At 35.2% G+C, this 25,535-nt stretch overlaps 1 protein-coding gene across 3 annotated transcripts in view; it reads left to right on the forward strand.

Moving 5' to 3' along the window:
• Positions 1-341: 341 nt before the first annotated feature.
• KIAA1109 (KIAA1109 ortholog) overlaps positions 342-25,535 on the forward strand; it is a 195,776-nt gene continuing 170,582 nt past the window's right edge. For 2 of the 3 annotated variants that reach the window (XM_045287398.1, XM_004711839.2), the window contains exons 1-11: positions 360-456; positions 4,427-4,543; positions 5,597-5,675; positions 7,052-7,116; positions 11,510-11,696; positions 14,915-14,996; positions 15,551-15,744; positions 19,180-19,259; positions 21,344-21,494; positions 23,799-23,955; positions 24,388-24,466. In XM_045287398.1, coding sequence (XP_045143333.1) covers positions 360-456; positions 4,427-4,543; positions 5,597-5,675; positions 7,052-7,116; positions 11,510-11,696; positions 14,915-14,996; positions 15,551-15,744; positions 19,180-19,259; positions 21,344-21,494; positions 23,799-23,955; positions 24,388-24,466 — 1,288 coding nt within the window. Of the gene's footprint in view, positions 457-4,426; positions 4,544-5,596; positions 5,676-7,051; positions 7,117-11,509; positions 11,697-14,914; positions 14,997-15,550; positions 15,745-19,179; positions 19,260-21,343; positions 21,495-23,798; positions 23,956-24,387; positions 24,467-25,535 lie in introns of all 3 variants that reach the window. The other variant, XM_045287399.1, reaches the window with a different exon arrangement.

Raw genomic sequence — 25,535 nt, forward strand, 5'->3', positions numbered from 1 at the left:
TGTACTTTTAACAAGATGGAGTAAAACTTAATTCTGTCGTACACTTTTGATTAGATTTAAACATAGTCATATCTCTTATTTTGAGCGAGAATCTAATAACCCAAACTGAATATGTACACATGTTTAGAATGATGACACTAAGATATTAAAAACATGATCCATTGTCTATAAGTTAGTTAGAAATGAAGATTTTTGCTTTTCTCAATATTGAAGGAACAGAATATGATTTAATACATATTCATGATACATTTTTCCTTAGTTTCTATGGTTTCTCTTACAGTTTAATAAATCTTGATTCCTAAATCTTAACCTTTGAACTTCTTTAGGCCGTTAGATGCTGCTCTGAAAAAACTTCAATAATGGATCAAAGGAAGAATGATAGTATTGTCCCTAGCATCACTCAGTTAGAAGATTTTCTTACAGAACACAATTCCAATGTTGTATGGCTCCTCGTGGGTGAGTAGAATACATCTTCTTGTACTTTACTGGTTTTTATATGTGGGTTAATAACCGCTAGGTTCTGTTGTGTTGTGGGTTGCAATGGGTTGGAACTGACTTGGTAGTACCCAACAACAGCAATGGGGTTTAAGTAAGGGTTGAGTGAAGTTGGAATACTTAAAGTACTGTTTATTACTTTTAGGGAAGAAGATTTTAATCTGTCTAGGCTTCTATAAAGATTCGTTTTGAAAACAAATCTTTGGATTTGTTTGGATACTCTGTTCTTTGTCCTGGTGAGGTAGTTAGTTTATTGTGCCAGCCTGACCGATAAACACAAGTGGGATTAATTGAAGGGTGGAGAGATAAATGGCTCGGTGAGCCTCGCCTTTCTTGTCTCTCACTCTTTGATAATCGGACCAGTGTGCGGCTGCCTTGCTTGTTCTGTGCCTCAATTTACAGGCTACACTACCTGTGGGACACTTAGCCTGTGGACTGTGTCACTGTAAGTTGAGGTCCCTTTAAGACCACATGATTGAAATTTACATCTTTGGAGCTGAGGACTGATAGTTGGTGACCTGGCTGACAGTTGGTGACCTGCCTGGCTGTTTTGCTGCCTATTCTGGGATAGCCTAGCTCTCTCCCTCTAGAGAGGACTATTGGTCGGCCCTCAAGACTTGAAGAACTGCTAGTGTCTCACAACTCTCTCACGGGAGTGAGTTGCACTGAGCCATTTGTCTGCTTTATAATTTAACTGTTCATTTCTTGTATTATATATCTATCTATCTGTTTATAATTTAACAGTTCATTACTTGTGTTATATTTATCTATCTTTATCTCTATCTATCTATCTATCTATCTATCTATCTATCTATCTATCTATCTATCTATCTATCTAAAATTATCAGCAATTTGGTTTTATCTCTCTAGAGAACCCTGTCTAACACACCTGGGCTTTCCTTACCTGACTTAAAGGAGGTAGGAGGGAAGACATTGCTCTTGGCCTTTTTTTCCTGGTTCCGCTGTACTCTCTTTGCTTTCTCCCTGCAACATATATCCCCCTCCCATTTTTTTTTTAATTATAAAAATCCCTATAGTAAATATTTTCATAGTAGACTATAGGGGCTTCAAAAAGCCATAGTTTGTAATTCCCACACAATGAGTGAGCGAGACCACACAAATAAGTTGTATGGAATTCTAAAGAGGTATTGTTCAGCTTTGCCATCAGCTAGGTTTAAAGTGCTCCATTTCAGAAGCAGGAAGGGGATCTCACTACCATCAAATAAGAAAGCGAGGAGTGGAATGGGTTCTCTGGACCCTAATGTCCTGGGCTCGAATCTCCACAATTCAGGAGACAGAGTTGGATATTGGAGGAGCACTGGAAAAATACTGGCACCAGAGGTAGCAGCAATCACAGCCTGAGCCAGAGAACTGGGCTTCCTGTCCCTTCTTGGTCTGTGGACAAGTAAAGCTGAGTGCTTTTGGGCAGGAGAAGTTCATTTAGCGTGTGGATTGTATCCTTGAGAACTGGATTGCTGATCCATGGAGTCAGAGCTGAGTGCCTTTGCGCTGAGCCTGATGGTGAAGTGGAATGCCCTTTTAGACATTTATTGGCACATCAAAAAGAACCTTGTAATATTGTCTGAGCAGGGCACAGGCCAAGAGGCGTTGTGTCTCAGAGTTTGAAAACAAAAGAGAGCCCGGCCTGTGGGAAAGTTTGGGAAGAGGCAATCCTAACCAAAAGAAATTTCTTCTGAACATTTTAAATTCTGAATTGTACCAGTTAATTTCTGTAGCAAACCCCATAATTTTGAGTATTGTCAATGAATTCTTCGTGGTCGTTGCAATGGATTTTTGAACCCAGTAGAGAACTAGAGTGTGGCGGGAGGAACAGCTGGTAACCAAATTGGTGAAGAAGGTTGGAGCATGGAGGTTTGCCTGACCTTAGCTTTCTATGAACAGGCCTTGGGCTGAAGTTTGATTCTCTATCCCCACTGCAAAGTCAGAAGAGGTCAGACGTGCCCCTCTGTATTTTTACAGTATTGGTTACATGCTGGGCTGCTAACGGAAAGGTTGGTGGTTTGAACTCATGAGCTGCTTTGTGAGAGAAATACCGGACAGTCAGCTTTCATAAAGACTGAAGCCTTGGATACTCTATGGAGAAGGTTTTTTTTTCCTGTCCTCTAGGATCGCTGTGAATTGGAATCTGTTCAATGGCAATCTGTTCAAACGCTATTGAAATAGCGTTCTTTGAAAGTAGGTTCTTATCAATTACAGTAAAATAGCTCTAGAAGGTGGCCTATATTTATTATGGTTGTTGTTGTTAGGTGCATCAAGTTGGATCCATTCCGACTCATCGTGATTTTATGCACAACAGAAGGAAACGCTGCCTGCTCCTGTGTAATATATGTAATATAGATAAACTTTTAATTATGCTACTAGTTCCATTTTCTCTCACCACTGTTTTTTTTTAAATCATTTTATTGGGGCCTCTTACAGCTCATGTCACAATTCATACATACATCATATCAAACACATTTGCACATATATTGTCATCATCATTTTCTTTTTAAAAATCATTTTATTGTGGGCTCTTACAGCTTTTATCATAATTCACACATACATCTATTGTGTCAAGCATATTTGTACATACTTTTCCATCATCATTTTCAAAACATTTTCTTTCTATTTGAGCCCTGGGTATGAGTTCATTTCCCCCCTCCCTTCCTCCCTCCCTCCCTCATGAACCCTTGATAATTAAAAAAAAAAATTTTTTTTTAATGTTTTACACCAACTGCTGTCTCCCTTCACCCACTTTTCTGTTGTCCGTCCCCTTGGGAGGGGGTTATATGTCAATCATTGTGATTTGTTTCCCCCTTGTTCCCCCACCTTCCCTTTACCCTCATCATATCATTGCCCTCATTATTGGTCCTGAGGGATTTAGTTATCCTGGATTCCCTCTGTTGCAAGCTCTTATCTGTTCCAGTGTATATGTTCTGATCTAGCTGGATTTGTAAGGTAGAATTGGGGTCATGATGTGAGGGGAAGGAAGCATTAACGAGCTAAAGGAAAGTTGTATGTTGGTGCCATACTGAACCCTGACTGGCTCGTCTCTTGTTTGTGACTGTTCTGTAAGGGGATGTCCAATTGTCTACAGATGGGCTTGGGGTCTCCACTCCACGCTCCCCCTGTTCACATTGATATGATTTTTGCTTTGATTCTTTGATGCCTGACAACTGATCCCATTGACACCTTATGATCACACAGGCTGGTGTGTTCCATGTGGGCTTTGTTGCTTCTCAGCTAGATGGCCGCTTGTTTACCTTCAAGCCTTTAAGACCCCAGATGCTATATCTTTTGATAGCCAAGCACCATCACCTTTCTTCACCACATTTGTTTATGCACCCATTTTGTCTTTAGCAATCGTGTCAGGGAATCTCACCACTGTTTTTAAAGCAGAGAGTGCAGCTGCTCATTAAAAACACAACAAACAAACAAAAAACCATGACTTTGCTTTAATTAAAAAATTCTCCTTTCCTTCCTCCTCTTTCTCCTTCCTTTGCTTCTTTTCTTCTTCCTTTGCTCTTTTCGCACTGTTTCTTTCTTTTTAAAATAACTATAACAAATGGTCTTGGGTATTTCTCAGAATATTCAGAAATACAGAGCATCCATGTTCAGTAACTAGAATAGTGTGAAACAGTGACATAGGGAACATCAAAAAGGAAAGACGATGTACTTGAATACTCCTTTAATTGATCTGATAGCTTTTATGGCTCATTGACTGTAGAGAAGAGAAATAACGTAGAATCAGTATCTGGTTTAAAATTTATTTTTAAGTTATAGTGGAATAGACTAACATATGGAAAGTAAACTCTGACAAGTTTTAATGGGATAAATTTTTTTTACTTGCATACTTTTAGTAAGATATTAAGATGTTTTAATACAGCATATATTGAGAATCTGCTTACCCCTCTCCTCTCCTCTTCAACAGCGACCATTTTATCCTGTGGATGGATTATATATCTTACCTATTATAACTCTCGGAATGTTGGTCTTATTTTAACTCTGGTTCTTAACAGATTATACAAACATGGCTATATTCATATTGGTAAGTGTGAGCAACTGAGTTCTTTTTTCTCCACGCAATATTTAGCTTTATAGTATACATTTTATTTCACATACTGATGATTACTTTGTTTCATGCACTTTGGAGTTTTTCTATTTGGAATTGTATCATTCCATGGCTAGAGATTAACTATCACTTGGCCCTTTACCCCACTCTTACCCTGTTTCTGTAGTAATTGCAATGTCTTAATTTTTTGTTTTTGTTTGAAAAAGATCTTTATTTGAAGAGTTTGAAATTCAAATATATATAATACATGAAAATAGAAATTTCTTAAGATTCCACCATCTGCAATTAAGAAAAACCTTTATGCAGTTTCTACTGTTTTTAAATAACCCATGTTCTTCAAAAGATCTATAATTATTTGGCTATATATGTTCTTTTCTATATCCTGATATACTAATATTTAATTTTTTTTACTTAGTGCCTATACAGTTATCTGATTTCTGTTTACATATAAGCCACACATTTGCAGGTAACTAGAAGGGTGTGGTGTCTTAGGATGCTATGTGATTTGAAACGTTCCAAACCATCTGGAAAAGCATGGGTGTGTTACTGGATAGAAGTATTGTCACCTCCATGTAGTTGAGTTCCTCTTAATGGACATAAGTAAAGCCTCACACAAATATAGGTCCTCTTCCACTAATTTAAAGGATGACTGGTTCTTGGAGTCATACAATTAATAGAAGGAAACAGTGAGTGAGTCACTGCTCTTTAATGGTTATCTTTAATGGTTGTGCAAAATTAAGGGGATTATTCATGTACAAAAACTAATATCCTCATGTGGGTATATAGTGGCTCATTTCCACTGATGATGATAATGATTATGTAGATACTTGTTATTACATTTGATTAAAGAATGAAAGGAAGTTAATAAGACTGTAGGATGTTAGGGAAGGAATGGGAGGGAACTGTGAATTATTGCTTAAATAGGATATTTGGAATTTTAAGGATGTATTAATCAAAATAATTACATTAATTGCTAATGCACTATATCAAAACAATTACATTAATTGCTTTTGTTTTCTTCTAAAACAGGCTCCTTCTCTTTCTCTGTTCTTTCTGGGAAAGTCATGGTTCGTGAAATATATTACATTACAGAAGACATGTCTATTAGGTAATAAAATAAAACAGAGCTTATCTTAATAAAATATAAACTTGAAATACTATAAAAATAATCATGATAAAATTTATTTAATATGATTTTCTTCTTTAAATAAAACTTTAAGGGTTATCTTTTATTTTTTAGTAAATAAAAACCGATTATTTGATGTTTTAAAATGTTACCAAAAGATTAATTTAGCTAAGGCTTAGACTAGCAAAAAGTTTATTAAAAAGCAGCTTATAAAAAATGAATAATGATCTCATTTTATTCCTAAATGAAAAGCTGAACCATGAAGTTATCTGTTTCTGTTGTGAAATTCATAGTGGTCATTTGTTATATGAAAGGAAAGTAAGGGAAGTTAATAGCTCTCATCCATTAGTTCCTTATTAGTGATAATAAGAATTTAGAATTGTTTAGTATCTGTTAGCAGCTCCAACTTTACTCTTAGGAAATATATACCTGAATAAAATGAAAAACAATAATTAATAGCATTTGAGTCCTTGAAATAAAAGCTTATTCTACTTTTTATCATTTCTCTTAAAATTTATAGTTTAAATAGAATATTAAATTTTTTAATTAGTTGAGAAGGTGCCCGGGTTTGGTTAACACCTGCACCTCATTTGAAGAAGCCCTGGTGGCTTAGTCCATTATATATTGGACTTTTAACCCTCAAGGTCAGCAGTTCGAAACAACCAGCTCCATGGGAGAAAGATGAGGTTTTCTGTTCCTGTAAGAATTTACATCTCAGAAATCCACTGGGGCAGCTCTACTCTGTCCTGTAGAGTCACTATGAGTCAGCGTTATCTCGATAGCAGTGAGCTTGTTTTTTTCATGCCCTATTTGTGATGTTGGGAATTCAACATCTGCATAGGTTTAAATTATTTCAGAATTATAAGTAAAGAATAAAAGACCATTCTTTGGGCACATGAAGTAATGTAATCTGTAGAAATGAAAGAATAACTTTACAAGTATGCGCTTTACTATGTTGTCATCTTCCTTCAGGATCTCGCTAGTTGTTCACATACTTTTTATGCCATTTAGAAATAACTAAAAAATCCTCTGATAGCACTTCATTTTCATGTTAAATGTAATCTAGGACTAAGTTTTACCTAATTATAATAATTAATTTAGAGCTATGCAAGTCCTTTTTCCACCTTGATGATTTTGAGGCATTACAGTGTCACCTCTCTCCATGGTGTGCCTCTGTGGGGTCCTTAGGAATAAGTGGAGAATTAGGTGAGAAGTGCTGATTCTCAAAATACAGTAGATTGTATTTAGTACATCAGTGCCCTTGTGATTTTCTTACTCATTATCAATTAACTATATTTTGTAATGATTAAGAAGTAAAATACTAGTTAAATTCTTACTTTTATAAATTACCTATTTAGAATTCAAGATGGATTTATCATTTTTCGGTGGTGGAAAATGTATAACCCAAAGCAGAAACAACATGGTGAGTTTTATTTTATTTTTTTAATTTAAGATATCCCATCATAGAGTTTTTGATTAGGAATATTGAAATGTTCTATACTTTGTCATAGATGAAAATAATTGTTTTTAATCTCTGAAGTTTCAAAAGTTCTGAAGGTTATCACCTTTGTGCTTGAAATCCTTAATCAGGTTTCAAATTGCCTGAAGACAGGCTCTCCTCTGTGTGACCCCTAATTATATTTTCATCTGTAAGCCATTTGTCATCGAGTCATTTCAATTCATAATGAGTCCATATGTATCATAGTAGAACTAGGCTCCTTAGAGTTTTTGGAAGTCGTCACTAGGTTTTTCTTACAAAATGCCTCAGATTGGATTGAAACTTTCGGTTAGCAACCAAGGTTAACTACTTCCTATTTCCAGTGTTACTGCCCTTTCCAGCTTTACTGTCCATTATATCGCTAGACCTAACCCACACTCTGGTTAAGCTGACCTTTCTAACACGACTGATTCCTCCAATAGACCTCACAATTTCCACTCTCTCTGTCATTATTCATACTTCTACCCGCCACTGCTGCTGATTCTCATTTCTCTATTGTGATTAGAGTGAACACCAACAAAAGAACAAATGCAGGCTCTTGGCTTTGCTATGGATCTGTTTTTCTCACCACAGAGATTTGTAGTCTCTGGGCTCCAGTCTTTTTCAGACCACTGTCTGACCTTTTTTTAATATAAATTTGATTTTCTCTACAATTGTTATCCATTCTAATTGGGACGTTCTTTTGTGGTTCTGGTTAAAGTAGTTGGTAGTGGTAGCTGGGCACCCTGTAATTCTTATAGTCTCGGGTTATAAAGGAGGCCGTGATTCGTGTGGGTCATTAGTCTTTTGGAGCAATTGCTTGCTAGTGTGTGTTTTTGCCATTCTCTTTTGCTCCTGGTAGTGAGAAACCTGTAATTGCTTCTTAGATAGCCCCTCATAAGCTTTCAAAAACCCAGATGCTATTCGCTAGAATAGGATGTAGAACCTTACCTATCTATTGTGTTTTGCCAGTTTATCCAGATGTCTTCCAAGAGTACGAACCTAAGCTTTGACATCTAACAGTTTCTTAGGTAGCCCTATGACTGTGCCCTCTTGGTATTCTGTTGTATGTGGACTCCCATTTGACCACCTTCAGCTATTTAGTGTATGTATTTACTTAGGTACCTACTGATAACTTCTTATTTGTTATGACTCCTGTAGGAGTGTATGTCATAGCACTTACTGTAGTTGCCCTTTATTGTTCCATACCTCTCTGTCCTGATACTCTTTGGTCATGTTGAGGTGACTTTATTCTTATTGTGTCCTGCCTTTTCTGTACCAGAAGTAACACTTATGTTCTATAACCACTGTTCCCTCCCCTCATCCCTCATCACCATCAAAGATTGTTTCTTTCTCTATGTAAACTTATTCTTCACATTTCACAATAGTGGTATCATGCAATTTTTGAGACAGACTAATATTACTCAGCATAATGTACACTAGATTTACTCAGACTGATAAATGTGAGATGTTTCATGGATTCATCACTATTATTTATTATGCTTATACATGAATCCATTGATGGGCACGTTGGCTGTTGCCTTCTTTTTGTTACTGTGAAGAAAGCTGCAATAACCAGGTGTGTTCCTACGTTAATTGGCGCCATGGTTCTTTCATTGGGATTTACACTTCAGAGTGGGATCGCTGGATTGTATGGTATTTCTATTTCTAGCTTTTTACAAAAGCACCATACGATTTCCCATAGCGGTTGGACATACTGTGGTCTGTCCCATCAGCAGTAGATAAGAGTTCCAGTGTTCCTTCAGCACCATCAGTGTTTGTTATTTTCTGGTTTATGTTTGATCACGGCTAGTATTGCCAGAGCGAAATGCTATCTTAGTGTACTTTTGCTTTGCTTTTCTTGATATAGTTTCCTTGGCTCAAGGGTTTTATGTCTCTAGTTAAATTCATTCTTAAGCATTTTATCTTTGGCGAGGTGGTAGGGATATGGAAACTGGTAAGACTTCCCTGATGTCCTCTATGGGGTTCTTTTTGTAAAAGCAAATGACAAAGACATTGAAGAATTCTGCTAACTTAACTGATATTAATGAAACATGTAATCAAAATGCATTGATAATTACTAGTGATTCAGTTGGAAAGTTGGAAACAAAGAGGATAATTAGTTGGAAAATATGGTCCTTGATGTTAAAAATGAAGCTAGAGATCCCAGAAATAGAATTTTGCAAGCTCAATGATGTCACTTCAAATATATTTTTCCAGTAACATAAATGACATCTATAAATTCCATCTCTACATGTAATCAAATTGACTACATTAGTGGGAAGATCCGCTGGAGAAGCACAATATCATCAGTCCAAACAAGGCCAGAGACTGACTGTCAGTTGCTTATATGCAAGTTAAGTTGAAGCTGAAGAAAATTAGAACAAGTACATGAGAGCAAAAATATGACCTTGGGTGTGTCCCATCTGTTATAAATTAGAACCAACTCCGTGGCACCCAACAGTAACAAGAACTATGTTACTAGAGTGGATTGCAATTGATATTTGCATCTTGATCTCTTATCCTGTAGTACTGTGCTGACTTCTATTTAGTTTCCAGTAGCTTTCTTGTGGAACCTCTGGGAATTTCTATGCATAGGTCATCATTTCTGAATAGGGATATATTTTTAGTTCTTCCTTACCCTTTTACATGCCCTATATTTCCCTCTCAAGGATCTCTAGCATAGTGGTTGTGCATTGGGCTACTATGACTGCAAGGTCAGCAGTTTGACTACCAGCCAGTCCTTCGGAGAATTTTGGGACTTTCTGCTTTTACACAGTTAATCTTGGAAACTCACAGGGGCTTTTCTATAGGGTCGCTATGAGTTGGCATTGACTCAATGACAATAACTTTTTAAAATTTACTTTTCTTGACTTATTGCTTATGATAGGAGGATCAGTTGTTTTTATGTGTAGTGAACATATTCAAATTTGAGTAAGGCATACATCTTCTTATCCAAAAGAAATTTTACATTGTGATGACAAACTTGTCCTTTCCTGTTATTTTGTCTGTCTTAGAAGCTTTAGCCTAGTATAATCTGGTATTTAAAAAAATTGTAGCAAGTTTTACTTAATTTGCTAAGTTGTTACCCTGAGCAGTTTTTTAAAGGCCAGTTGAATATTTTTGTATTTCTATGAAATATTGATTCTAAGTGTTAAAGGGTCCTGGGAATATTTCTGTACCTTAATTGTTTTACTACAAATATCAGATATCTGAACTACATAATTAAATACATGATTTTTTACTAACTTCCCTTTGGAAAACAAGCTGTCTCATTTAACTGCTTGAACCTTGAGCTGTTGTACAGCACTCGTTTAGGCCCCCTTCCCAATCAGTCAGTCAGCTGCTTGTTAAGTCAAGAGCTGTTTCTGTGCATAACTTAAGTCTCAGGCCCTTTATTAACAACAACAAAAACATTGGAGCCCATTATGTGAATGTCACAGTGTTGGATGATAAGATTCACAAAGTCTGGGACTAAGAGGATGCTAAAGCTGAAAGTTAATATAGTCCCTTCACCTATTTAAAAAAATCTTTTCTAACAGATAATTTTTAATTCTATTTTTTTTCATTTCAATGTACTGGGTAGAGGTAAGAATGGATAAAGAGTAAAATATGTCAGAAAATTTATATGGTTCATAAAGTTGACACTGATTATGGTCCTTTTCTTGCCTTCTGTGGTTGGCATGTGGTATGTATTGCTTTGCTCTACTTATAAACACATGGACTATATTGTTAACAGAAAGAAATGCCCCACAAATCAGCTTGTATATTGATTCATTAATTATCACTGCTACTTAAATTTAATGTAATTATTCATTTTTATAAGATTTTGATTGAAGTTTACCATTCACAAAACCTTTGTTTTGGTATTGTGTAGTTTTTAAAAAACAAATTCTATGTGTTTATGAAAAATCCTACTTCTGAGGTATAAAAGCTCAAATATTAATGTGTTATTTAAATACATCACTGAGCATTTTACTATTGTATGTTTTAGTATAAACTTGGAGGTTTACTCACCGGGTAAAATTTTTCTTTTACTCAGTAAATGACATTTTTACTGTTCTTAACACAATATCTTTAAATTTATTTGTTAGACAGCTCAAACAAAAAGCCTTACTGCTAGTGAGTTGATGCTGATGCTCTGTGTGTTACACAACTAGAATCTAGAAATTCAGTTTGTTTTTAGAATGGTAAATTAAAATACTATGGTAAAATCAGGTTTGTAATTTAATATACATTTCTATTTCATAAAATTCTCTTTTAAAATAAATCTGAATTACTGTAGCTATAAAAAATAATTGAGTAAAAAATTTTTTTTGTTTGTAATTGATGTCTATAGATCCAAAGGCAGAAACTAGATTATACATCACAGTCAATGACTTTGAATTTCATGTCTACAATCGTTCTGATCTTTATGGACGCCTTCAAGAACTGTTTGGTTTGGAACCAACAATAATTCCACCCAAAAAAGAAGATGATAAAACACGGGAAAATGGAAGAACAAGAACCCAATCTAAAATTGAAAGGTTCAATGTCATATTTTTTAAACTTTATCCTTATCAGAATATTATTGACTCTGTTCACCTAAGCACTTAATACATTTTCTTAATAAGTTAACTAAAATTTTCAGTTATATAAATACAAGTGTAATTCTTTGAAAACTGAAATGAACAGTTTTATATAATATAAACTATAACTTATTCACTCTGTTCACTAGTGCTATTTTGCTCCATGTTGATTACTACTGTTATCAATTCGGTTTCTTTTTAAAATTTTAGATGCACATACACATATACATAAATATAGTATATGTACTTATAATGTATGGCTTTGTTTTATGCGTTTTTAAAAAACCATACATGAATTCATACAGTGTGTATAGTTTCATAATTTGATTTTTGTGCATCACTATGTCTTTTAAGATTGCTACATATTTGGTCTACCTTATTTTTTAAAAACATGTTTCTACAACTGCGATGTACAAATTTTGACCTACAAGTCAAGTCCACCCCACCGCTTGTTTTTGTAAAGTATGATTGAACATAGCCACACCTATTTGTAAGGACATATCGGCTATGGCTGCTTTTGTGTTATGGTGTTAAAGTTGGTCCATAAGGCCTAAATATATTTAATGTCTAAATCTCTATAGAAAAAAATATGTTTAATAATTGAGAAAGTATTGAAGATCATTGTTTAATGACATATATCGTGCTAGTGGTCAAAACATGGCCCCAGAGAGGTGAGAAGAGTCTGGGTTAGAGTGATAGTGGTGAAATGAAGAAGAAGTAGCGAGTACAAGCGATACCATGAAGGGCGCTGAGCTTTGTGATAGATTATCTGTAATGGACGGAGGTCTAGGGAGGCAGGACAGGCAGAAAATAACAATAAACTTTTAGTCTTTGTATTAGGAAAGAAATAAAAACCCAAACTAGTGGAAATCTCAGATAGAGTGTTTAGGATAAATTTGTCTGAAGATAAATATAAGGAGTTGAAGCACATTTGGAATGGCTAAAAGATATCAAAAGTGAAATTATTCTATTGTAAGATAAAACTCTATAGCTATCTGGAATAGAGAGTTCCTAATTTTAGGTATAGAATTGAAAGTATCTTTTTTGTTTATATCTTCATATAATTATATGAATATGTTTTACCCTTAGAACTTTAATATTGTAGCAGAACAATTTTGATGGTTGCTGTTGTGTTATTAACTCCATTCTAAGTGATTTAATAACCTTAAATGAATTTTCCAAAGTCTTACCATTCTAACCTTGATGGCTATATATCACTCTTAAAAAATGATGCACTGTAGATTATCTTTGTGCTTACGTCTGGCTGATGGGGCAAGAGACAGAAGGAGTAGGAAGATAAAGAATGACAGTCACAAAAGCTAAGAAGGAAGTTTTAAAAAGAAAGTAGTGATAAAAGAATGCTGTGTCTTAGAGAAAATCAATCTGAAGAGAAGGCTATTATTAGATTGTGCTGTTATATTTTGGTGAACACTTTTGTAGTTTGATGGGATAAAGCTTGATTAAATGATTAGGAATAAATCACTACTGAGGAAATGATGGTTACTTTTCTCATTTCTCCAATTCCACTCCCAAGATTTACAAAAAGATGATTAAATTGAAATAATTATTTCAGGGTTAATAATCAAGGAAGCTGTTTGTTCTGGGTGTACATGTCCATTAATGTGAGAGGGAAGCCTGAACATGTTGCTTGACAAAAGAAGTCTTAGAGACATGGGCCAAAATCACAAGTTGAAATAAATGGAAATTATGAAATAACTAAGAAAGATTAAATAATATTGTGAACACGTATAATGGCATACACTCTTGTATATGTGTATATAGGTAATTATATTTATAAAATAACAAAATAATCTCACAACTTAATATATTTCACATGTACAGTTCAGTGAGACCAATTTTTAATCATCTTGTGTACCCATCACCAATATGCTTTCGCAAATTTACACCACCACGTTGATGTTGCTAGCCATGGTGGCGTAGTGGTTATGTGTTGAGCTACTAACCTCAAAGTCAACAGTTCAAAAACACCAGCCACTCTGCTGGAGAACCGTTGCACTCCTGTGAAGAGTCAGTGTCTCAGAAACTCACAGTGACAGTTTTCCCTGTCCTATAGGGTCGCTGTAAGTTGGCACCAACTCGATGGCAGTGCGTTTGGTTGGGTTTTAAATACCAAATGATGTTGCATCCTAGTAGAGGAGTTCGCTCGATTTATGATGCAAGATATGCTACCACCGTAGGACAGAATAAAATTCCATGGGATCAGAGAGGTCTGGCATTTGAAGGATGTATGAGTTAAATGGGCAAAGAAACCAATTAAAAATATACCACAGAGAAGAAACATCATATGCAACAAGGGAACTGAAAAATAATGTATTGTGGCTGGAGTGAATTATTTGAAGGGAGAAAGGCGGTTAATTAGACTAAGTAGATAAACAGAAACCAGGTACAGTATAGGAAAATGATTTTACGTGAAGGCTATAAGGTTATTGGAGGAGGATACGGCTGGAAGCAAGAGACCAGTTAGACGGTGTTGTAACAGTTTAGGCAAGGTGTGGTCATCCACTGGGTTGATTCTGGTGAGGAAAGAGAAAAGTCTGGATTCAAGGGAAAAGGAGGAGGCAGTGAGGTCAGTGCTAAGGGACACTGTAGCGATAGCCTCAGAAGAGCGACTTGTGCACCAGAAGTTCTTTGAAGAAAGGTGGTTGAGTTTTTGAAGTGTTCTGTGAATTTGTTTTCTAAAACTGCATACTTTATGTATAGCTGACCTTTTTCGTGTTCTTAACCTGTTTTATATTCGTTTTATTGAGAAGATAAGATTGGCACAAGGTGATGGGGAAGGAAGGAAAAGGAACAGCTGGGTTGGTTCAGAAGTGTTTAAATGGTGAAAGACACCAAAACGACTTGTGCTTTACATCAGTTATTGTTTTGGCAATATAGTAGATGTAGTGCATATTTTATCATTTTGCCATTATTATATATTATTTTAAAAACTTAATTTTGTTTTTAAGCATGTAATTCTAAAAACTCAATAAAGGACATAAAATTAAAGATATCAATATTTTTATAGATGATCATTACTTTGTTTGCTGGAGCAGAACCAGATGTATTTAGAAAGGTACATCTGATAATTAGTAAGGTATTTTGTGAGGAAGTCAACTGTAGCCTACGGAGTTTAAGTTTTTCTTGTTTATGTTAATTTTCTTTTTCTCTCTCAGAGTGAAAGTAAAAACAGAATCACAAGACCCCACATCTTCATGGAGATCACTTATCCCAGTCATAAAGGTCAATGTGAGCACTGTAAGTATAATTAATGTTTAGTGGATTAATATTGTAGAACTTTTACTTGTGGCGGTTTATGTTCTAAGAAAAGACAGTAATTTTTGTGGCGTGTGTTTTGGTTCCTATTTCTATAAGGTGTGAAAGAATTACATTAGCACCAATACTCACTGCCAGTGAGTGGATTCTAACTCACAGTGACCCTATAAGTGAGGGTAGAACTGCCCCTGTGGGTTTCCTAGATTGGAACTCTTTATGGGAGTAGAAAGCCTCTTCTTTCAAGAGTGGCTGATGGTTTCAAACTGCTGGTCTTGAGGTTAGCAGCCCATCTCTGAACCATAAACCCACCGGGCGCTAGTTTAACACAAATTTATTAGCCTTAAAGGCTATTTATTCAGAAGTGCTTAATAGTTTTCCATAGTCGTCTAAATAGACTAGTCAAATAATTTAAATATCATGTGGTGCTAAAGTAGAACCATGGAGTTGGTATTTAAAAGTATTTGTTGTAAAATCAGCTAAGGAAAAATAACAGCCAGGAAGAACAGCATGCTATATTTCTTTTGTCTTCTTTTTAGGGACGGGTAGCCTTTGGGAATCATTACCAACCTCAAACTCTATGTATCAACTTTGATGATGCTTTCCTAACTTACACTACAAAACCACCTTCAAGTCATCTCGACCAATTTATGCATATTGTGAAAGGAAAACTTGAAAATGTTCGCGTCATGCTTGTTCCTAGCCCAAGATATGTTGGTCTTCAAAATGATGAGTAAGAAAATCTTGTGGAAAAAATAACGCATACTGTTTTTTATATCTCATCTAGATTATCAACTAAATATTTAGCATTCTTTTTATATCTCTGCTTCAAATTGTGCATTAATTAGGTTTTCTCTCTGAAAGCCATTAATAGTGCAGTCCTGTTGAGAAAAAGGGTAAGGAAGGCCACGCCCGACCTCCTCTTGCTTCCCTGTTGCCATGGGTCACCTCTGCCTACGCCCGCCATTTTTCATTGCCATTCTGACTCCAAGCATTCCTTCCATTCTGCTTTTATACTGGGCTCAGGAATTCCTTGCCACACAGCAATGGCCATACAGAATTTACAGACGATATTCATGAGTAAGGGGATTTTTTAGGGAAGTAACAGATTACCACAAGTCATGATCAGGAAACATGAAGGGTACAGTCATTAGTCCACTGCAACACACCTCCTGATCCAGTAGCCAAGTGTTTCTCCAGCCCTCAGTTCTCAGCCACATTGTGTCTTGGCCTTTATGGGTCAGGAAGCCAGTCCACTGCTCTGACTCACAGTCTTGGTGTTAGTCTTCTGTTATGTCTCTTAGTCTCCTTGTCTCATCACATGACCTCTGTGCCACAGGCTATGGTGCCTCTGGTCTGAACCTCTGTGACTTCAGACAGGTATCTTGAACTGGCTCTTATACACATTTGCATAGCAGAGACCTCACTCCAAACTGGGATTATAGCCACAGGCATAGAAGCTAGACTATATAATACATGACAAGGGATTGTGGCTAGAAGGACAATAGTAATTTACTATATCTCACTTGCTATGTTAGTTTGGGTAGACTAGAGATACCAATCCATGGACACACATATGTGTATAAGAAAGAGATTTATATACAAGAGCAACTGAACATTGAGAAAACATCCCAGCCCAGTCCAGATGAATATTAGCCCATATTTCCGATATCAATCTATAAAGTCCTCTTCAGACTCACGTAACACATGCAATGAAACCGAATGCAGAAGATCACAGGCCAGTGGGTAGAAAGTCTTTGGATCTAGTGTCATTGGAAACATCTCAGCGCTGACAGGGGTCTCTCTGTGGCTTCTCCGGCTTCCGAGGTCTGGTTGTGTCCATGTGGCTTGTCTTCTGCAATGTCTCCCAGGGAGTAGCAGAGAGAGGTGTCTTCCACCTCCAAGGAGGAAGTACCAGATTTCCCAGAATTCTCAGAAGGCCATACCCACACAGAAGTCTCATTGCGTATCTCCAGATTGACAGCCTAGACTCCACCCCTACACTCCTAGTCCTTAAATTGGCACCAGATTAGGTGACTACCACACTTACATTACAGGATAAATGTATACAGTAGCAATAAAAAAACTAATTTAAAACATTTTTGCATGATTGTAGCTATAATTTTTCTACCCATTTCACTTCCTACTCTTAACATATTTTAGAAACTTATTTTGTACAATTAAGCTATGATAGTCTATGTTAGAAAATATACATTGCAGGTGGGTTTTTGTTTTAGGAAGGAATGAGTAATTAGTGAATTAAATTTATTTAAATATATTAACAAATGTGTTATAATAGAGTTTCATTTTGAGTTCATGAAAACTTCAAATTTGAATCAACATTGTTTTGGGGCATTATTGGAGTTAGAATGGGACAGCTTTGGGGCTCATTTAGTGTAAAGAGTTAACTTGTGAAATTATACCTAACATTTGTAAGTCAATACATATTTAGAAAAGAGATGAATTTATATCCATCTGTTTTAGAGTAAAATTTCTTAATATGACTTGTCTATCCATGTCTCTGTAACTCCCTACACATGATTGGGTGGAGCTACGTAAATAGGTCATGTGTAACAATAATAGAGGAGATTGGTTAGTTTTAGTTACGACACCTATAAAGATGAGACATGTTTTTGGTTAGCAGCCCAATGAGTAAACACTAGGCCATCAGGGCTCCTTACATTTTTGAAGTCAGACAGAGAGACATCTCACGAGCAATGGGAAGTGCAGCACGTTTGAGATCTTTGTCTGAAGTGGCTGAGACCAGAGGCACCATAGGCTAAGACAATGACTGCATCTTTAATGTTTTCTTACCCTGTCCTGTAGGCAGCCCTGGTCGTGGTTTGTTTATGTGTTGCACTATGATCTGAATGGTTGACAGTTTGAAACCACCAGCAGTGCTGCAGGAGAAAGGCTAGGCTTTCTACTTCTGTAAACAGGTACAGATTTGAAAACCCACAGGGAAGTCACTGGGAGTCAGCATTGACTCAAAGGCAATGAGTTTGGTTTTTGGTCTGGAATCCTGTCCTGTGGTAGTCCCAACCCCCCAAATCACTGCCATGGGGTTGATTCTGACTCACAGGGACTCTATAGGACAAGCTTATAAAGTTGCCCCTGTGAATTTCTGAGACTGTAAGTCTTTATGGGATTGAATAGCCTTGTCTTTCTCCTCTGGAGAAGCTGATGGTTTTGAAGTGCTAACCTTGAGGTTCACAACTCAATGTGTAACTGCTCTGACACCAGGGCTGCTGCACTTCCCTTCTTAAACCACCTTAGTTGTGAGTATTGTCTGTGAGTTCTCTGTGGCTATTGCAGTGAATTTCGAACCCAGCATTCAAGTACATTGCCAGGAGAGGAGTGGTTGGTATCAGAATAGGTAAAGATATATAGAGGATGAAGACATGTCTGATTCTTGCCTCATGGTAAAAGGGAATTCAGAGGAGGTCAGATATAACTGAGCACTATTACTACAGTACTATCATATGATATTAGTATTGGGAATTTTATTTTGATATGAAGATGATACTGTAGTAAGTGATAAAGACAAAAGTTGTTAAATCAAAGCAGATAAAGGTTAGTAGCTTATGGAAAGTTAATTGATGGTACAGAAGCATCATTGCAGAGTTTGAGTTCAAGATTTTTTTTCACTTAAAAAAAATTTCTTTCAAGGTTATCAACTACATATTCTCCGAAATGGGCATTATAAAGCTGTATATGATTAGAATGACCTAACCTTTTTCTTTTCAAAGTATCATTGAACTATTATACTTTTTATACAGGTAGATAAAATTATTTTTATAAATTAATTTTTAATCCTGTTGTACAAATTCAGACTTTTCCTATCCTGTTCATCTAGACTTACTTAAACTTTATTCTAAGTTGATCTCTCTCATTCAAAACAAAATGAAAAATAAAACAAAAAAACTTTCTTCTTGAGCTAATATATTTAGAGCATTTTTTTCGGGACCATTTTATTTATAATCATATGCAATTGTGGAACAGTGTATTGTGATGTGAAATATGTTTTCCCTTTTCAAGTTTCTACTGTTGATAGGCTTTTTAGTATTTTTAATTTTTATTTGAATCTATTACTGTGATTAAGTAGGACGGTGCACATTTTTAGGATCTAGAGATGTAGTTAGTTTGCCTTTCCCTTTCTGTTTTATAGACCACCACGATTAATGGGAGAAGGTTTCGTGGTGATGCAGTCAAATGATGTCGACATCTATTACTACATGGATGAGCCAGGTACTAATTATACTTTGAAATATGTTTCATAGCCACAATTCTGATGCTTCTTTGAAATCCTGATACCTAATGATAAATCTACTTAGGATATAAGCACCAGTAAATGATACATGTGACTATGAGTATTTGCTTATATTAAATATTTGTATTGTATTTCCAAAGTTAACTAAAGCTTTTAATAGTTCTACTGTAAAATAGAACTACATAGTAAAATCTTTTTGTCAGATTTTGTTTTTCACAGAAATACTTCAAAAATTTAGAATGCTAATGACCACAAATAAAAAATAAGAAAATGGAATTATAGTAAAACGAGTTCCTTTTAGCTCAGTGGAAACAAAACAAGACAAAATATAGCAATATGTTAAATTTGAGGTTCAAAGTTTAAAGAGAAATCAAGGAAATGTTTCAGAGGTGACTTCAATATTATTGAAGTCTTTAGAGGTTTGATTTTTAGTCTTATTTTTTCTACTTTAGTATTTTGAAAAATAGATTGATTGGCATATACTTCACATATCATAAAATTTAATCTTTCAATTCTACTAAGATGATTTGTGCTATCCTCACCTGTCCAAAGATTGCAGTTCTTCAACTGTAGTCTGTGAATTCTTAGGGGTTGCTGTGACCTCTCGGGGTGTGTGTGTGTGTGTGTGTGTGTGTTATGAATTCAAAGCTATTTTCTTCACAAAATTAAGGTGCTATTTTCCTTTTTTAATGTGCTGACATTTGCACTGATGTTGTAAAAACAATAATAGATAGATTTGCTCTTATAGCATAACTCAAGACAGTAGCTCCAAACTATACTAATAATTTTTTCATTTTTCACAGCATAACACAAGAATGCCAGTTTTACTTAAAAACGGCTTTGGTTAAGTAGTAAAATTATTACTGTCATCCAACCTTTGATATGCTAGTATTCTCTATAACAAAATGGGAAGTACTTACCCTTCAAGCCGTCACATGCTTGTAGCTCAAGTGACAGTATTGTGACTGAGGTGCTTTTCTGATGGGATCATTTGTGATATTTACAAATGTGATTTAAAATATATTTTATGATTTGTCAATTTATGAAAAAATATTTATAACTCTGAACCAACATTTTTCAAATGGCCCATACATGGTGCTATAAAATTAGGCAGAAGTAAAAATATATTCAAAGTGAAAGAACAACCAGTTGGTCTTAATGTATCTGAGCAGGAAAAGATCAGGGATGCGTTTAAGATCTTTATTGCGAGTAACCTTTAAGGGAATAAATACTTAACTGCATTTTGATGTAGTATCAAAGAAGAACATTCAGAATTACCTGAACAAGTGATTAAAATAAACCCCAAAGCAAGTCCATTCTATATCCACATAGAAGAAATACAACAGCCTGTGTGATTCAAGGATTGTAAATAATAAAATATAAAACTGGAGGTAGGAATTGTATTTTAAATCCTAAGCACCTGCTTTGCAGAGGGCTGTAGACGACAGTGAAAGCCCCAAGTCCATTTTCAGAATCCCTGTGCAGACGAGTCTCTGGCGAAACTCTTTGGACCATTGACCAGGGATGTGAATAGCCTTGTTTTCAGACATAGTGCATTGGAAAGTGGATCAATGCAGATACAGTTAGGTCAAAATTTAACACCTTATCATTTGTTTTCCATTTTGACTCATTTTAAATTTGATCATTTAAAGCATTGATCTAAAGTTTTTAAAAAATAAATTCCCGTCTTTTGGATTGAAGATTTTGTGTGTGTGATTTTTAAAATGAAATACAGGATCGTGGTGGTGAAAACAATGTCAAAACGCTTCATTAAGTTTCTTCTTTTATAAAGGCATGTAATTATTTTATATTAGAAATATATTGGATTGACATTTAATGGTTTTATTGCTTTATTAAAATGTATTTTTAGGTTTCTAATTTTAATTTTGAAGATTGAGGAAAAATAAAGATATAATTCATGTGACTCTTTTGGGATCTTTAATAACATTTAAGAGAGAAGAAATTTCTTGAGACCAAAAAACTGTGCGAACCATGGATCTAAAGAAACTTTCTAATGATCATTTTAAGTAATTATCCTTATGTTGTGTAATCTGCAACATAGGGCTTGTTCCAGAAGAAACAGAAGAAAATATTGAAGAAGACACGAGTAGTGAGGATTGCAAATTACAAGACTTACCTCCATGTTGGGGACTGGATATAGTATGTGGTAAAGGAACAGATTTCAACTATGGACCATGGGCTGATAGGCAGAGGTACTTTTGTAAATTATATTTTTTATAAGTTTTTCAAAGTATTGTTATAATACTTTTTCAAACTATTGTTATACTAGTAGCATTTTACTTGACAAGTACTTTACTATTTTTAAAAACTATTTTATTATGGCAAGAAAATATTTTGACCTAAATAATAATTTGCTTGTAGAGGTTTTTTAAAAGTAATTTTGCTAATTAACCACAATGATGGCAAATATGCAGGTTACCTATTGATTTCTTCTTACTGTATTTAGTCAACAATTATTTGCTTACTGTATGCCCCGGGTAATTGGGAATTCAGTGATAAAAGACAGGTAATTTATTGAACAAACACCCACTGCCATCAAGTTGATTCTGACTCATAATGACCATAATAAAGACTAGAACTACCCTCAGAATTTCAAAGGCTGCTACCTGTTTGGAAGTCCACTGCCACACTGTTTTCCTGTGGTACTTTTGCCTCTGCTTCCATTACTTCTGTGGGCAGGGGTTTGGGATGCTCTCTCCTCGTGGCTCTTCTTTCTTGAAAGGAGATTGAGAGGTCCCATTTCCCACCTCTGAGATGGCTCATTTCCTATCCAGAAGGATGGGCACACTGAACAGTTTGGTGGGAGGCATGTAGACTGTGGCTAGAAGAGCCATACCAAGTCATTCACTTCACTGTAGTTAGAACAGTGGTATGAAGTCATAAGGAAGATTTAGACCTTAACCAACTTAATGCCAACTCTTTTGATATGTTTTAAAATGTGCTACCTAAGTAACATCAGAAGAACTATATACTTTATCAAGTTTTATACTTTATTAATCTTGGTATGCTAGGTATATAGGAATATTTAATATGTTAAATAACTGTGTGGTAAATGAGTAAGCTTGTTACTTGAATATCTCTAGTAGTATGCTTATATCATTTATTACATTTTAAATTAGGTTATTTATTAAACTTGAAAGTAAATGTGGATAAAATTTCAGTTTAGCAAACAAATACTCTGACCTTTACTGCATTTCAATTTTCCTTCTATAACTTTTTTTCCATAATAAGCTGTGGTATATTTTCTGTGTGGCAGTTGAAAATAATGACTTTATACATTTTATTAACTAACAAAACTAAGTCCGTATCTATAGCCTGAAACTTTCCAAGGATGCAGATAAGATGCACTGATCATTACTGGTGACTGATTATAATGTAAAAGTTGTGGGCAATGAATGTACAAATGCGCTTTACACAATTGATGTGTGTATGGATTGTGATAAGAGTTGTATGAGCCCCTAATAAAATGATTAAAAAAAGAAAAAAGCCCCAACTGAAAAAAAAAAAGTTGTAAACAAAGGAGTGATAGTTAGGGCCCAGAGAGTGGGAGAAACAAGTCTGGAGCTCACCTGAGAGGATTTTGTAAACCAGCGACTGACTCATTGCAGATAGCACTTTTCAGCAATATGAATGGTGACTATATGTGGACCTCATCAGATGGAAAACACAGGAATAAAATCGACTCCTGTGCAAAGAGACATGAGAGAGAAGCTTTATATCATTAGTTGGAGAAAGCCGGCTGTGGAACAGACCATCAGCTGTTCATGTGTTTGTTTAAGTTGAAGCAGAAACACATGCAAACAAGTCAGTGAGAGTCAAAGGACAACCTTAAGTAAATCCCACCTGAATTTGGAGATTATCGTAAGAACAAATTTGGGACATGGAACACTAATGACTGAAGTCTACACCAGCTGTGATATGACATCAAGCATTCTGTAGGCAAAATAAGGAGTCCTGGTAGTATAGTGGGTTGCGAATTTGGCTGCTAATTACAAGGACAGTGATTTGAACCCAGGAGCTGCTCTGAGGGAGAAGGATGAGACTTTCTGCTCCTATAGAGATTTACAGCCATGGCAACCCAAATGTAGTTCTACGCTGTCTTACGGGGTTGCTATTAGAATCGACTCAATGGCATCGAGTTTTTTGAGTACAGGCAAAATATTTAATGATGCATAGGAGCATTGAAAAGATGGAAGGATTACACACAGCCACTATACCGAAAAGAACTGGTCTGCGTTCAGCCAGATTTCTGGAGGTAGCATCTCCTCAAGAACTGATGGTAATGATGGAAGGAGTTCAAAGTGCACTAAAGGCATTAGCAACAAGCTAGGCTCCAGGAAATTGATAGAGATTAGATGTTATTGCTTTGTCACGATAATTTCTGTGTGCTCGAATTGTTATATGAGATAGCAATGATGATACAGAGTTAGAATACCGATTTCAGACACTTTTTACTTGGGATTACATGTCTTTATTCCTTCTACCTCCTTATGTAGAGATTGCTTGTGGAAGTTTTTCTTTCCACCTGATTATCAAGTTCTGAAAGTTTCTGAAATTGCACAGCCTGGGAGACCAAGACAAATCCTTGCTTTTGAGCTACGGATGAATATTATTGCAGATGCAACAATTGATTTGCTGTTTACTAAAAATAGGGTAATTATTGAAATAATACAAAGAATATAAATTATGTTTAAAACTTGAACCTAATTTTCTGTATTATTTTTTGGTGACTGTTCCTTCATACAGTTTCATTGTATGAATTTTATTCATTTTTCCTCACCAAACCACATCAAACAAAGCCAATTGTATGCATGCTATTCTTGGTATATTTTTATTAAGTGTCATGCAATATAAATATATTTATTAGTTGTAATAGAATTATAAGCTATATTCTACTTCATTTTCTTTTTGTTCCAACTAAATTGTTTTAGTAGGGTTTTGGTATAAGTTGGTATAAATTTGAACTTCTATTTTTGGGAGCTTTTGGTAATTATTGAATATCACTGGAGATTATATTTCTCAAATAATAATAAAAGAAAAGTAAAATAATGAATCTTTCATGTGAATTAATTTTTATTTTGGTAGGAAACAAATGCTGTCCATGTAAATGTAGGAGCTGGCTCATACTTAGAAATTAATATTCCAATGACAGTTGAAGAAAATGGTAAGCCATAATTATTTTTATTTAAAATGGATAGAAAAATAGTTAACATTGATAATAGAGCTAATTAATCCATTTGGATTATCATTAATGGTGCTTTTCTCAAATTTTTATTCTATTTTGATACCCCTTTTGTTAATAGGAGTAAGTCTGCATAAGTAAAACATTTGAACACCCATCCACAAGAATCAGTATTTCTAACCTGGTTAGGTCTTTATATTTCTGTGCTCTCATTTTACCCTTTAATTCACTTTTGTAGGACTGAGCATAATTTGCTTGTCACATATCTTTCAAGGCGATTGCTTTATGAGAGGAGGTGCTTTGTCTCTTCACTGGTACATTCCAGGCAAATGTACACTTGACTTAATTGTTTGCTTGAGTAATAGGTCTTGTTTTAGATTATGCCTTTAAAAGATTTCTCTTAAGAAGTAAGTTGTGTACTCTGAACTGCATAACTTTAAGAAACTAGGGCATTATATACTTCATATGTCAAATAATTCCCTAACAGCTATAATTCTAGTTAAGTTGAGATAATATAAACTCATTATCCATTTGATATCTGGGCACTGATACAAATTATAAGTAATCATACAATTAAATGCTTTTTGTTAAATTTATCAAATTTCTTTTGCCTTTTACTCTTTTATTATCCTTTTAATTCGGAGAAGTTAAAGTAAAATTCTGCTTTACTTATTTTCTTTCCTGAGAGCAAAGAAAATAGCAACTCAATCATTTTTAAGTTGGTAATCAGCAATGATACTATTGCTAGGTTTACTTAGCTTTTATATATGCTTTTTTGTTAGCTTCTTTGGCTCTTTCACTTATTTTGGTACAATTTAGAAGCAGCAGGCAGAGGGATTTTTTTTTAAAGCATTTTATTGGGGGCTTGTACAATCTTATCACAATCTATACATCAATTGAATCAGGCATGTTTGTACATATGTTGCCCACATTTTTTTCTAGACATTTATTTTCTATCGAGCCCTTTGTATCAGCTATTTTTCCTCTCCGCCCCAAATATCTTCTTACCCCCCTTTCTTCCTTCCTTCCTTCCTTCCTTCCTTCCTTCCTT

Source organism: Echinops telfairi, unplaced genomic scaffold, assembly GCF_000313985.2.
Source record: "Echinops telfairi isolate 266 unplaced genomic scaffold, ASM31398v2 ScPeMD7_14;HRSCAF=57, whole genome shotgun sequence".
In the NCBI taxonomy this organism is placed as follows: Eukaryota; Metazoa; Chordata; class Mammalia; order Afrosoricida; family Tenrecidae; genus Echinops; species Echinops telfairi.